This window comes from Erigeron canadensis, chromosome 6, assembly GCF_010389155.1.
Source record: "Erigeron canadensis isolate Cc75 chromosome 6, C_canadensis_v1, whole genome shotgun sequence".
NCBI lineage: Eukaryota > Viridiplantae > Streptophyta > Magnoliopsida > Asterales > Asteraceae > Erigeron > Erigeron canadensis.
In genome coordinates this window covers 40,798,197-40,814,189 of record NC_057766.1, presented here as the reverse complement: position 1 = coordinate 40,814,189, position 15,993 = coordinate 40,798,197, and the positions used below count along the sequence as shown (strand labels likewise).

General features: G+C 31.1%; 2 protein-coding genes across 2 annotated transcripts; one reads left to right on the top strand and one right to left on the bottom strand.

Annotated features, from left to right (window-relative positions):
- Positions 1-5,029: 5,029 nt before the first annotated feature.
- LOC122603814 (serine/threonine-protein phosphatase PP1 isozyme 3-like) lies at positions 5,030-8,680 on the top strand. The gene is made up of 4 exons (XM_043776634.1): positions 5,030-5,285; positions 5,494-6,053; positions 6,148-6,372; positions 8,456-8,680. Exons 1-3 carry the CDS (start codon positions 5,105-5,107, stop codon positions 6,334-6,336), a joined length of 930 nt encoding a protein of 309 aa, XP_043632569.1. The 5' UTR covers positions 5,030-5,104; the 3' UTR covers positions 6,337-6,372; positions 8,456-8,680.
- A 1,642-nt stretch (positions 8,681-10,322) lies between these two features.
- LOC122603682 (probable glycosyltransferase At5g25310) lies at positions 10,323-11,538 on the bottom strand. The gene has a single exon (XM_043776455.1). It carries the CDS (start codon positions 11,492-11,494, stop codon positions 10,436-10,438), a length of 1,059 nt encoding a protein of 352 aa, XP_043632390.1. The 5' UTR covers positions 11,495-11,538; the 3' UTR covers positions 10,323-10,435.
- Between the last annotated feature and the right edge of the window lie 4,455 nt (positions 11,539-15,993).

The window sequence follows — 15,993 nt, the reverse complement described above, 5'->3', positions numbered from 1 at the left end:
GGTATGTTAATCATGTGTATCTTTGGATACTTATTTGTTATTGTTTTGATAAATTGACGAATTGTGTGTTTATGTATTTATCAGTAAAACTTTAAAATAGAATTCTATTTAGGATAGGTTACAAAATTATGAACATATTAGTATTTTAATTATGTGTATCTTTAGATAGGTAGAACGATCTATGTCGTTTTTATTTTTAATATTAATAATGACATCATCAAATTTTAATTTTATCAAATTAAGCGTTGTGATTGGTTAATAAGCTATTAGGTCAGTTGTCTTTTAGTATATATAAAGATTGTTGAGGGGAAACCAAAAAGTGTAAATTAATTGTTTTAGATTAGGGTTAAAGTGTAAATTGGTGATAAAACCAAAAAGTATAAATTAATTTAGATTAATATTAAAAAATTAGAGGATTCATAAAGAAAGAGTATTAGGCTCTAGAAGGTGGATTAGGGGTGCAAGTGTACCCCAACCCTCTCTTTTAATTATATATATATATATATATATAAGGTTATATAAGGTACATTTAGATTTAATGCACAAATATTCTTTGTGAAAAGTGAGAATATATGTTTTTTTTAAGACAATGTTGCTTTTTATCAAAAGTCAGTTTGAGAATTGATATTTAAGGAACATTAAGCCTTATAATGGACTAATCCAACATAACACTTTGACCCGTTAAACGTTTAGGAGCAAATTTTGACCCGCTAAACGTTTAGGAGTTGAACTGGTATTAAAAAAAAATCCAACAAACTTGGTATTTCAGAAAGTCATTTTTAAAGCTAATATATATATATATATATATATATATATAAAATGGATATTTTTTCAGTGTTCAAGAAAAGTATATTGTATATTAATTGAATCTTATGTGTCTCCTTTATGTCACATGTTATACGAATTTTTTTAAAATTTTGTTATACCATCTTAAATATTAAGCACGCACACGCTATTTGAAAAGCTCAACCTTGTGTTGCGCTTCGCTTATGTACACTATGATAGAACGATTCTCGATGGTGAAACCATGACGTAACAAGCGGTTCCTATAGCATGATCCTCATCACATCAGGTGATACACTCATAGGATGTCAAAAGGATGAAAAATGTGGCGTGATGGGAACATATCGATCCACACGGTATGTATGGTGTGTGGCAAGGCGGGAACTTTTAAGGGGTCAATTGGGTTTCAGCCCCTCCAAAAGTTTATATTTTTTATACTAATTTTCTTATCAATCTTAAAAAATATTTTTTATAATATACATTAACCTTTCTAATAAAGCTAAATTTTATATCTCAGTGATTTTGTCCTTTTATAATAAGTGTTCAAGTTATGTCACTGGTGTGTGATGTTGTCTGAAATGTTTTTATTTCTCATTTCTAACGTAATATATAGTACCATAGGGCTTAGGGCGTATCCTTTCATCATAATATCATATCCCTAGTAATACTTCTAGCTCTTAAAAATGCATTCTACACGTTAATTACTCAAGTTGAGATTTAATATAGAGTTTTGTTTTATTTAACCTTTTTTCTTCTAAAGTTATCTAGTCTTGAAACATATTAGTGTCAATATACAAGCATGAATCATCATAAAGCATAATATGAAGTAACAAACATATCAACATTCCTTTACTCACACACGTACATGAAGTAAACATTGGCGACTATAACTTGCAAACGCTAATATCTAAGCTGCAAAGTAATACTATTTTTTCCCCGTATGATGATCACTTTAATACAGTTGATGTTTTAAATAACATGTTTTTTTAATGTCTTTTCGGAATGAAACATAAGATTTTACTCGTATCATTTAGAGGACATCTTTACCTACACCTATATTGAACTAAATGAGTTAAGTATATAGTTGCATTCTCAATTTCTCATGACTCGTCATAGGCATAGCGGTACCAAAAAAATCTCAAATGGGGGCAAATTTAGAAAATCATGAAAAATAAATTTAAAAAGGGACAAAATGTTAAAAATCTATAAAAAAAATGTTTAAAAATCTAAAAAAAGTTTAAAAATACATGAAAAAAGTTAATTTTGAGAGGGCATTGGAACCCGTTGCCCCCTCCTTTAGTACCGCCATTAGTTATATTTTCAAATCCTGTTTGGAGAGAATTTAGTGTTCTTGCTTTTCTAACTTAGCGTCCTATATCCTTCTCCTTAGTTTGCAAAGCAAAGATAGCTACATGCTAAAAATTTAAAAAGAAAGGAAGTGACAAGGGATTTCATATAATACAAACGTATTATATTTGACTATCATACAATTAATTAGTTAACATTGTCAAAGTGCCATACAAGTTTTATAGTGTCTCGTTGAATTGATCTATGAAAAGTTTTTACTACTATATTATCGTTTGAACTCACACGACATATTTAAAACAACAAAAAATAAATGTCCAAAAAGCACCTACTTGCGTAAGGTTTATATTACTTTATGGATAATGATAAAAACAACCTATTTTATATACCTAAAAATTAACATAATCACAAGATGATTACTTGTTTAAGAATCAAAAGATAAAATTAAAGAAGAGAACAAGTTTTTAACTTTTAGGTTAATTTATGAATTAATTTGATTTATCGTTTTCCTTATAACAAATCATGGTTAAAGAAAATGAATTTTTTTTCCCTTCTTTAGTTAATGAAAGTGATGATAAAGTGGAGCATTGTCCAGGAGTGGATTCTTAAAAGCAAAAATCGAACACCTTTTGGTTATGTGCATGAGCATTGCATAAAACACCACATGTTTTGTGACCTCATAATCCCCTCAATCTTTTTTTTTTCTACAAAGTAATCATGATTGATCAAATCCATGATACTTGTAATTACAGATAAATCCTCTTAAATTTTAACATAAAAAATATTTTAAAATTTCCTTTTGATCTATCGTCATCTTTTAATTAAAAGAATTATTATATTTTTTAAAAAAACAAATTTATCACTGTCCACTAATTTTTTTTTTCCAAGATAAATGAAAGTTTTCACAAATTATAAATTAATTTAAGAGAATGATCTAACACTTACAAACTAAATGATTTAGCAATATTCACATAAAAGTTTCAAAAATGTTTTTATTTTTAAGTTATATCATTTTATATCTTTATAACTAACCTAATTACATATTGACCAATTAATATTCTCTAGATGATGTCATTATTAATCAAATTATAAATTAAAATATCAAATTATTTGTTTAGCATTTTAAATAAGTATATAAATCATAATATTAAACAAGTATGAAATTATTTCTAAATAATATAATATGATTATTTTCAAGTACCGTATATATTTTCACAAAACGAGTAGTAAAATTTACTCTAGTAGTAAGTAAATGAAATGAAAAATGGTATAATAATATTATCAAATTCTTTAAATATCTAGCATCTTTAATATATATTAAAACAAAACCCTTAATTCAAATTTAGAAAAATGTGAGCCATTGATTACATTTTATCTTTTATTTTTCTCCATTAAATTTTCTTGATAACATCATAAATTCATTTTGATCAATAACATTTTTAATCCTCATACTTTACTTATTACAATTTACTTTTATATATTTTATTTTAGTAAATGGCTAATAAAATATCACTCAATAACTTTATTAACCAAATCTTTATAATAATGGTACTCCTTATTCTTTAATATTATAACTTATAAAAAAATTCATTTATTATATTGTATATCAGTATATATAATGTCGTATAATTGAGTATTTGACAAAATTTTAATTTAAATTGCGTTGATAAATTGAATATGATATTTAAGTTTTGATAAAAAAAATTTAATAAATTTATTATATGCTTATTTATTTTTTAATAACTTATACCATTTATTTCACTAATTACTTTTTGGTAAAAGAATCTTAGGTCTTGTTTCTTTTTTACTTAATGAACATTATAGTTAAGAACTTAATCATTCAATCAAATTTCATGTTTTTTTTTGACTTTATAAACAAAAATAACCGTCAATTACCTTTATTTTAATTAATTAATACATACAGACATTCTTTATGCATTCAGCCACTTAATACACTCAAAACTTAATGACTAAAATAAGAAACGGGGCCTTAGTTGTATAATTTTTTTATTTAAACTTTTTTTTTTTTTACCTTTTTAGTGTTTAATTATAATAACAATATTATAAATATTATATTGTTACGAGAAATTTCAATTACATTTTACTAGCTAATCAACCCGGGTTTAACCCGGGACGCTTAATTAATAATTTAAAACCAAAAAATATATAGAAATATGTATTTAATTTGTTGTCAATACATTATAATTTGATACGGAGATAGCAACATACTTGTAAAGATGAACATTAATACATAAACCCATTAGGATGATGAAAAATTAAAAATTAACTATCATAAATCAATGGTAGATATGAAACTAAAGTTAAAGAGTTATGATATTATCTTTCATATTAATTAAAAATAATTAAGGTTAAAAAAATAATGTGAAAAAAAAAGAAATGAAATATTGCCTAATATAAAAAATAGTTTTTAAAATAAAAGAAAATCTTTTATGACATCATATATTTTTTAAAAATAGTTTAGGAAAAAATAGTGACATGTCACATAGGTAAAAAGTTTCTAGAAACAATCTTATTTTATTTATATAAAAAATTTCCATTAATAACGTTTTATTCAACAACACTATAAATATTTTTCAAAACTTTTTATATTACATGATTTTTTGATATGATTGCTCATATACATGAATTAAAATAATACATTTTGTATCCTTGTTAAGAATATAGGTATAATTTAGTTTTATGGTTGAAAACATCATTTTTAAATATTTTTCCTTTGACAATAAATATTGTATTATAGTTGTTTGTTCAAAAGTATGTAAATCTATTTAGATGTTACTCGTAATAGTTTTCAATTATATCTATTTAGATGTTACTGTTTTCGGATATTAAAAATTCTTTAATGAAAAAAAATAATAATAAAAAAATCCCGAGTTTAATCAAAATTTAGATTGTAAATAATTAAACCATCCATCAAGCTATATTTCCCTTTCACAACATATCCAACCATATATCTCCAGAGTCAGAAAGTTAAAAAAGGGGGGTTTTGCTTGAAGGGATGGATCCGATAGTCGTCGACAAGATAATCGAACGGCTAATTGAAGCCCGATCATCGAATAAATCCGGCAAGCTTGTTCAGCTGAGCGAGGCTGAAATCAAACAGCTTTGTGTTGCTTCTCGTGATATCTTCATCAAACAACCTAATCTTCTTGAACTTGAAGCCCCCATCAAGATTTGCGGTACTTTTCACTATCTTTTAGATATATATACATGTATAAATATATATATATATATATATATATATTCATGTATAGTTAAGGGTTTTGTTTATTTTCATGAAAAGTTACTTAATTTATAGGTTTTGGTTAGTTGGTGTTTGTCATTTTTGATGCTTAAATGATTATGGTGTAGGCTGTTTACTGTTTAGTTTATTTGAAATTTGTGTAGGAGATATTCATGGACAATATAGTGATCTTTTAAGGCTTTTTGAGTATGGAGGCTTTCCGCCTCAATCCAATTATCTTTTTCTCGGGGATTATGTTGATCGTGGGAAGCAGAGTTTGGAAACGATATGTCTTTTGCTTGCGTATAAAATCAAGTATCCAGAGAATTTTTTCCTGCTCAGAGGAAACCATGAATGTGCGTCGATAAATAGGATTTATGGGTTTTATGATGAGTGTAAACGGCGGTTCAATGTTAAGCTATGGAAAGTGTTTACCGATTGTTTTAATTGTTTACCTGTTGCGGCTCTTATTGATGATAAGATATTGTGTATGCATGGTGGGCTATCCCCTGATCTTACTAACTTGGATCAGATTAGAAACTTGTCACGCCCTACTGTTATCCCTGATACAGGATTGCTGTGTGATTTGTTATGGTCGGATCCTAGTAAAGATGTTAAAGAATGGGGAATGAATGATCGAGGGGTTTCTTATACTTTTGGTGCTGATACGGTTTCCCAGTTTTTAACAAAGCATGATCTGGATCTTGTTTGTCGTGCTCATCAGGTTATTCACTATCTTCTGAGAAATGTATATGTATATGTATGAATCTTATTTATATCTCATTGTGGTCACTGGGATTGTGCTTTACGGTTTGCAGGTGGTAGAAGATGGATATGAGTTCTTTGCTGACAGACAGCTTGTAACTATATTCTCGGCTCCAAATTACTGTGGTGAATTTGATAATGCAGGTGCTATGATGAGTGTCAATGAGAATCTGTTGTGTTCGTTTCAAATCTTGAAACCAGTTGAGAAGAAAAGTAAGTTTTTGATGTCCACAAAGATGTGATGAGGGTATAATATTTTGGCTGCCTAGCTTCTAAAGGTCAGCATTTATTATTTAATTTACGTCAATATTGTGATGATTTTTTTCTTTGTTTTTTTTTTGTGTAATACAAAACAAAGAGTTTTACCATATTCACATAAAAACATTTTTTATTTCAGCCCTAGGACATTTTGCCATCATTTGTTATTTTATTTCACACACATAACTAACATTGTTATATGTTCAGAACTGCACCCTTGAATGAATTTCCAAAAGTTTATATCTATAAGCACAAAACAAAAAATTCAACCTCTTAGTGTGGTTTTGTAGGTCTTTCTATGAAACAAAACAGAGGTTGCTTTGTGTGTTTGGTAGATACTTTGTCACTAGGTTTTTATCTTTAACATTTTCATCCATTTACCACATTCTTTGCATCTATTCTTAGACTAAATAAATGAAACACATAAATCAAGTTTTCAGCCAAACCCCTAATGACATCAACTTATCACTTCGTACAAAGGATGATCACCTTATCCGTGTCAAAAATCTTGCTAACCCAGAATTGACATTGTCTATCCAAGATTCTGTTTTCGGTGAAGGATAGCATTAGGCCTTGTAAGATACTAATATCAGTGTAGTTAAATGCAAGCACCTCAGTTGCTTAGTCTTTCAAGTCTGGTCTTGTAAGCCATATTGCTATGCTATTTCCCTTTCCGAGCAAGGCCGTTAGTCTGTACGGCACGATAAGGTCACTAGGTAGCCCACATTTTTACTTCTATTTTGAAAGAGGCACTTACACCCTAAAGTTAGCTGACTTTAGGTAGTCATCTGTATTCTGTAATATTATTGTGGTTTTGACTTTTGAGCTCGCTTTAGAGTTTGGATATAAATTAGAGTTTGGATATAAATCAGAGAAGCTTTATTATTTCTCCACTACCATGCCTTATCTATGTCATTCATCATTACAAGACCAGCCTTGAGTGTCTCGAGAAAACATTTTTGTCTACATAGAGTGCTTATTTTGTAGAATTTATAACATAGAAAAAGGCGATTATGATTAGAGACTACATATTTCTAGCTAAAGGAATAGGAAACTACAAACTTTCTAGTCCTTTTAGCTCATTTAAAAGTGGGGCTTCCAGTGGACCACACCAAGATCGGTTTGACCACCATAGCTAAAGCTCTCGGTGAGTCATTTCATGATGCAACTTAGAGCTCTGTTTTTAAAAATCTGAGGTAAATTCAAGAGCTCAAATAGCTCAGAAACATTAATAAGAAATATCACTTAATTAGGCAACCTGCAAACTTGGTTTAAAGCTCTACACATATAATAGTACTTATACATTCATGTACAGCTCGAAAAGTTCTATAGGAACTTGAGTGGAGCTCTTATAAGCTTATATACATTTCAGTCTCATTTTTTGTTCCCCAAATAAGTTTGACATTGACGAGCTTGTCAAGTTTGACTCATATAACTTTACAAAAGATGGTGGTTGTTACAACTCTTACTAGCATGTTCAATACTTGAACTTGATCTCACCACAACTAATTATCCACCTATACACACTTCTGTTCTGGATATTGTGGAAACTTACCAACGGTAATGGGTAAACGTGCATTGATGAATTGCCTTTTAAAATATCAGACTTCAAATTTTCCGGAAAACCATGAATTTATCTACACTTGTAGAAGTGTGGACAAATGACCTAAATATCAATTCTATATAGCCAGCATTTTAAAAAGCTTCTTTTACCAACTTAAACACAGAGTTTATGTCGTCCTACAAACTTGCAAGGCTATACTAATTACGACATAAATTTGTTATATTTACGTGTTTATAAAAAATTGATGAATGCTAAATTTGTTATATTTACCTGTTTATAAAAAATTGATGAATGCTAGACCATCGGATTATTGGTTCCCTTAACTATGTGAAACATGACGGTTATGACCACATCTTATCAAAAAACTTGGCAACTTATTTACATTTAAATAGATGCTGGTCTTTCTTTGATTATCCTATGAAAATTCAGAAACTATTAGATGAATCTAGAAATGGTTGTCTAAAGATCCCAAAAAGATATATTACCATCTGATTTTGAATTGTTTTAGGTACACTAATGTTCTTGTTATTATATTCCAGGCTAGATAGGTTGGCTTCTGGAATCGAAGGGATGTTTTGCTGTCCTTATTGGTGCTTCAGCAGCCGAAGATTATGGATCTGAAAGAAAATTTCCCTTATCGTTGACTATTTCCAGATGGTCTTGGAATGAATGTGTAAATATTTAGCTTGGTATATCTTGTAGTCAAATGACCCAAATTCATTTTTCTGTTTTACAACATAAATGCTGATCGATTTTAAGACTCAGGAAATTGTTGGGCTATGATTCTGTTATTAGTGAGGTGAAATCCAGGTACATTATCAATTGCAAACTAGCTATCAAGTGCTGGTAACAGCTGCTTTTGTTTTGTAACAATACCTCTTCACCAGTAGCACGTAAATGTCAAACTTCAATCCATTAAGTACCCCCCCCCCCCCCCCCCCCCCCCCCCCCCCCCCCAGCTTGTTCCAGACATTTTGTTAACACTTATCAAGAAGCTGCTCAAAAAAGTTTCCAGTACTAAGCACACTTAAATGCAGAGGTATCTGTATGCATAATCGAGTCGGGTAGTTGGTCACAAAAATTTCCTGCCAACCCACGAGTGTTAACCCATCTCCTATTCCAGTATTCCCATTATCAAGTACTATGGGACTAGCCAGAAAACGTTCATTGAAAGAAGCCGGCTTCTCACTTTTCTTTTTCCTGTAACCAATAACCTCCTTTCTCAACTAATGTTGCAACCACTCTAACTACAAATCTACAATGGAAAGGAACATTCCGATTCGATTCAAACTCTGAGAAAAATTGAAATACCTCTTTCATTCTCTGTTTTTCCTCTTAGTATTGTTGTTATGATTTTGTCATAGAGAACGACAAATGACAACATTGCAATGGCTGAAATGGCGTGAATACTCTGGTGGAATGATAAAACTTGTACCCATTTTTCTGTCGTTGTGTTGCTTTGTTTCACAAGGAAAGTCAGAACCTTGTGCAGCACATACATGATACACCAAAAATTATAGAAGGTAGCCAAAAGGGAACAACGTTTAATATGAGTTTAACCGTGCTACCACTTAAATCATAATAGCCTAAGGCCTGGGTTTCCCAGCCGCTGTCTTCGCCGTTCAACCAGTCAACCCCACTGTTTACATGCTAAGGGTCGGGTTTTTCAAATACGGTCATTGCTTAGTGGATGTATGTATGGCACATGTGGGCTTTTGGAAACCTGTATATACTTGGTTTTACAAATACATTTGTTGACCACCATTTACAAACCAACTTGAAAAACACCGATGTTTTCCAAAAAATCAAAATCATCATCTACTATTTGTCTCATCTTATTTTACATCATTATCAAGAAAGGTTGTGGCAAATGGTATAAAACGGAGAATTTTACCCGGCCGATTGAGGAAGACGGTTTACATCATTATGCTTGAAATGTATTAAAAATCAATTAATGCTTGAGAGTTGAGTCTATTAGACTCCATTGCCGGCCCTGACATTAGTATCGACCTTGACCCCCAACCCATACAGACACATCATCTTTGTTACGTAGATAATATACTTAGTATAACAGGACAAGTGACATATTTATCAATTTAAGGAATAATATTGTTTCACAACTAATCACGTAACATTTTTAAGGTATAATATGTAAAATCAGTTTTAGTGAAGGTGTAGCATTATTATATTGACTGAAAACTAATGTTATTTTTTACAAGTAAAACTTTACGCACTCGCACCAATGTCAACCATAGTTCATCAAAATATCTGTTTTTCTAAGATTTATCATAAACAAACAATTACGTACGTATTTCAATATACAAAAACAAAAATACATATATACACACGCTAATAATAAAGAAATAATTTATCATTCCATAGGAACCGACTCATTCACGCATCCAGTGCTAAATAATGTCTTATTTCATTATAAACGGCATCTAAAAATAGAAAGAAAGAACAAAAAAATATGTAGAAAACAAAGTACTAGTCATGTAATCAAACTACTACAGTATTAATTACTCGGTCCATCTGGCGTATCTAATGGTATGTCTTCTGAGCCACAACTGATAAACAATCATATGAAACACATCCTGCGGTTGTGGTTCCTCGTTCCATACTAGATGTCGTGTTGCCGTCACACCTGATTCCATCATTTCTTCATAACGACTCTCATTAATTCCATCCAACACCCTTTTCACGCCTTCAACACCACCACTGGTCCCCACAAACACCGCTATTTCCGACCAATCAATCACGTCCATCAAAGGTAAATCTTGTATCGGACGGTCAGTAATCACCACCGGCACACATCGTGATCCCATCGCTTCCACCATCCATGCCATGTCATCATACCCGTACACAAATAAACAAAATTTACTATTTTTTGCAAACTTGTTGTTTACATTATATTCGACTTTAAAGTCAGGGTGCCCGTTAAGTTTATCAATTAAACTTAACGGGACTGGTTTATTTAGTTTCAAGTAACCGGTTAACGATATCGTGACCGTATCGTTAACCGGGTTAATTAATTGAAACCGGTGAACTGGTGGAAGTGTTATGTCTTTGTGAGGAATAAAAAAACCGGGCATGGTAGGGAAACAAGAGATCTGAATAGAATTCTTTTTAAGTTCGACTATGTTACGGTCAGATGAAGAGTCAACGCCAGTGGATGAGAGGTAAAAGTGATCAGCACCAAGTGTACGGTTCCAATAAGGGAAAGTGGTTCGTATGTTTTTAATTAAACGCGCGATGGAGCGCGTGGAGGAAGAGGAAGGAAAAGGGAGGAAAAATAGGTGAGCATGAGTTGGGTCTTGGGTGATGAAAGGGGACTTGATAAGAGAGTTGTAAAATTGGGATTCTTGTGGGGTGGTGTAAATTAGAGGAGGTGTTGAAGTATGATTATGTGATGGATAGATATATATTTTGAAAAAATTGAGCATTTTGTTGTAGTTTGAGAAGAGGGATTTGGGTGATGGTGAGAGATAGACGGAGGTGGTGGTGGGGTGGTTGGAATGGCCATGGGTGGTGATGGTGAGAAATGAAATGAGAAGAAAGATGAAGGATGTGGTGGCCATAGGAAAAAAAAGGGAGAATGGAAGGAGGGAGGGAGGGAGGAATGAGTATATGATGATGAATTGTGGTAGGTTTAGAAAAGGGAATATAATGCCATACTCTGTCATTCTTTCCTTTTTTTGACTAAATTTTTTTCATAACAATTATACATACATACATTGATCTATACACATGGTTTTAAAATACAGTGTATAATATTATACATGCTACTACTTTTAAATTAACCATTTGTCACTTATTTTTCTATTTTATACTTCTAATAATAAGAGTGTCACATTAATTAATTTATAACATAATATAAAGAATGAACCGAAATGAATAAAGAGCATAGACAATAAACTAAATTCTATATATGTATATGTATATATACATTATCTCAAATGTAAAAGTAGCAAAATAGGATAACAACATTTCTTTTTACTAACACTTTTTATTGGATAAAGATCCGCTAAAGTTGTGTTCAACTTTATAGGTAAAGTTAAGCACATCTTGACCTTTGGATTAAAATTAAAGGCCAAGAATCCAAAGGTCAAGATGTCAACTTTACCAATAAATTTGGGTTTTAACTTTAGAGAATATCAATCCCTTTCTATTTTATCATTGGCCTACCGGACACCACTTACTATTACAATTCACAAAAGAAAATTGATAAAATCCTCATTAAGATTAATCTAAAAAGCAAAGGCGGTTCCATGTATAACTCAACTAAGTCCACGGACCAACGTTTAGGGATGAGCATTAAGACCGGAAACCCGAGGACCGACCCAAGACCGACCGAACCCAGGGGGGACCGGCCCAATCCGGATCTAAATCGGTCCGGTCTACGGGTAGGCATATTGTACATTTTCGGTTATCGGTCCGGTTCGGTCTATACCCGGAAATAGAGCTGGCAATTTTCGACACGGCCTGTTAGCACGACACGACAAGACCTGGTTTTTTCGTGTTTCGTGTTTGTCCTTAACGTGTTTCGTATCTTAACAGGTCCGAACTTGTTAAGACACGAATAATTATCGTGTCCTAACATGTCCGGGCCTGTTAAAACACGATATGACACGATAAGACAAGTAGTATATATATGGACACGTTAAAGACCTGTTAAAGACACGTTAAGACCACGATAAGACACGATAAGATGCGTTATCAGGTCCCTTATCGTGTAACTTTTAACAAGTCTCTTAACAGGTCCCTTATCGTGTAACCTGTTAAAAATCGTGTCGTGTTCGTGTTTGGAAAAACTAACACGATTAGCTATCGTGTCGTGTTCGTGTCTTATCGTGTCGTGTCGGACACGATATGCCAGCTCTACCCGGAAATACCCGGATACCCGAAAAAAACCCAAAAGTGTAAGGCTTTATTAGGTTTTTTTTATTGGGCTTATGCATGGACCTAAAAAACAGAAAAAAGAAGTATAGGAAACTAAACGGTTTGCCTCTTTTTTTCTCATATTATACGATCTCTTTGATCCCCCCTCTCACAATCTCACGTCTGGAAAAAAAAAAAAAGGAAACTATTTGATATCATCTTCTTTCTCACAACAATGTCTTCTTCCTCATCGATGGTATGTAATTATGTCATCTCCTTTGTTATGTTTTTTCTTGAAAAACCCTATATATTTTTTTAAAACCCTGATCGTGTATATATATATATGCTGTTCGAAATCAGTTTTATTATATTCAGGAAACTTGTTCAAGAGTTCCATAGTAAACAAAAGTTACCGGGTAAGAAGTTAGCCTGTCACCACTTTCACGTTGACCCGTTGACTGCTTACGTGGTATGCATACAATAACTTTTTGGGATTAGTTTATGCACATAACAAAAAAAATATGAAAATAAAAAAGTTTTATGTGAAGTAACCGGTCCCACGTCCGTTTTATGTTCACAATAAACATAATTTCAAGTTTCCTGAATACAATAAAGCCGATCGAGAGTTCATGAACACAATAACTTTTGGTGATTAGTTGACTGCATTCAACTAATGGGCTAAGTGCGCCGGAATGCAGTCAACTAATCACCAAAAGTTATTGTGTTCACGAACTCTAGGTCGACTTTATTGCATTCAGGAAACTTGAAATTATGTTTATTGTGAACATAAAACGGACGTGGGACCGGTTACTTCACATAAAACTTGTTTATTTTCGTATATTTTTTTTATTGTGTGCATAAACTAATCCCAAAAAGCTATTGTGTGCATGCTACATAAGCAGTCAACGGGTCAACGTGAAAGTGGTGACTGATTAACTTCTTACCCGGTAACTTTTGTTTACTATGGAACTCTTGAACAAGTTTCCTAAATAAAATAAAGCCGACCTAGAGTTCGTACATACAATAACTTTTCAGGATTAGTTAACTGCATTCTGGCGCACTTAACCCAATTCTAAAAACATTCGTATGTTGCTATGAGTCCCAACTAAAATAATGAACAAGTAGCTTATTAATATGTTATTTATGAATCTCAACTAAAATATCAACAATTAACGTATGTATAATGCGTACAAATTAATAAAATCCATAAACTTATTAAGCATTCAATTGCCAATATAAAGAAAAGTTGGGATATTAACATTAGGGGTGTTCATAATGCGGTCCAAACCGAGAAAAGCGAAAAACAGATCCGATGTTGGACCGAAATTGAACCAAATCGAAGATATCGGTCCGGTTCTTGGTCCTATATATTATTGTATTTTGGTTCTCGGTCCGGTCCAGGTATAAATCATTAATATACATGTTTGGACCGAAGAACCGAAAAAAGCATACATGTTGCACTTTGGATTATAGTTTCCTTTTATTTAGCATATATAAGAGATATGCATTCCTATGATTAGCCTACAAAGTATAAGTAGTGACTCATAAGTCATAATATTATTTTCCAAGTTTCACAATTCATATGCGTAATTTACATATTATTATGTAAGTTTCAACTTTCTGGAACTAGCAACCACATTACGTGATCATATAGAAAAATAGTAAGCTTAAGCTTTAATTATATCTCAATATCCTTATCCAAAAAGTAATAGAGTTGGATTAAATTTTTAACCTATTTGAGTATGTATTTCGATAGATAGAATTAGATATATTAAAGTTACACTATCAATAATAGCAGAACATATAATAAGGTGCATGCAATAGTTTGTTATCAGTTTATCACAGTCACAAAAAGTCAACAAGTACCTACGCACCACAATTGAATCGATTTCTACTATAAATTCTCGGTTTTGGTCCAACCATGTAAACCCGAAAACCGACAACAAACCGAACATGGACCGAAACGAGTTACATGGTCCGGTCCTCGGTTCTATATTTTGGACCTTTCGGTTCTCGGTCCGGTTCTTGGACCGTGAACAACCCTAATTAACATATACGAGTAAATATTATTAACAAGATTAACGAGCGTTAAATAACCGGTATAAAACTATATTTTTCCTATAAAAGTTCACCCTTTTAGCTTTATCTATACTACTAGTTAATCAACTTGGGTTTAACCCGGATATATTAATTAAAATTTTAAATTATAAAATATATTAAAAATATATATAATGTTTGTTATTAAAACATTATAACTTGATATAAATCTAATAATTCAACCAACACAATAATTATATAGTTAATAAATCAACTAACACAATAAAAATTTTAAAATAGAAATGACTATCGCATTAAGTAAATAAATAAAGACATTTTGTTTATAATATTATATAAGAGAGAATTTTTTTTTCTTTAAATAAATGATTAATGCTTTTATTAAACATGTAAAGAGCTATTTCTATTTTATTTATATACATAATATTATATAAGAGAGAATTTTTTTTTTCTTTAAATAAATGATTAATGCTTTTATTAAATATGTAAAGGGCTATTTCTATTTTATTTATATATATGACATCATAATTAAATAAATAAAAAATTTAAGGTGAAATATGGATTTGTCACATCAAAAATTTTTCTAAAAATATCAATTAAAAATAATCTTGTTTTATTATATATAGATATTTACTAGATTTTAGACCCGTGTCCGACACTGGACACGGGGTTTATGATATTATCAATATTAAATCTTAATATGTTTAATTGATAAAAGCTTATAATTTTGAAAAAATATGGTTCTAAGGGTTATACTTTGCAAGTTGTAGTACAATAACCATAGGTTCGTCACTATCATTATTACCTGAGATATATTGATGGAATTGTTTGTCGTACTACAATAACCATAGGCACGTGCTACAATAATTTCTCTATTTTATAATTTTTTGAAACCAGATGTAATCATAATGTGTTATTATTATCAAATGAATTAAGAATTACTCGTAAAATATAAACATACTTGTGATTTTATACTTGACATTCAAGTATATGTGTTTCATCATGATGTGGCCCATAACATAAATATGTTTATTTTCAATCAATGTCTTATGATAATTAGATAACAATTAAGATTGTTTTCATATTTTTTGATAACAATTAGAACTCTTGATTTGAGTGACAATTGTAACTTTAAAAACTTAAA

Bases quoted from the DNA above. Each gene is read 5' to 3' on its own strand.
- LOC122603814 (XM_043776634.1), top strand. From the start codon at position 5,105: ATGGATCCGATAGTCGTCGACAAGATAATCGAACGGCTAATTGAAGCC. The intron at 5,286-5,493 runs GTACTTTTCACT...AAATTTGTGTAG, and splicing joins AGCCCCCATCAAGATTTGCG to GAGATATTCATGGACAATAT. The intron at 6,054-6,147 runs GTTATTCACTAT...TACGGTTTGCAG, and splicing joins TTGTTTGTCGTGCTCATCAG to GTGGTAGAAGATGGATATGA.
- LOC122603682 (XM_043776455.1), bottom strand. From the start codon at position 11,494: ATGGCCACCACATCCTTCATCTTTCTTCTCATTTCATTTCTCACCATC.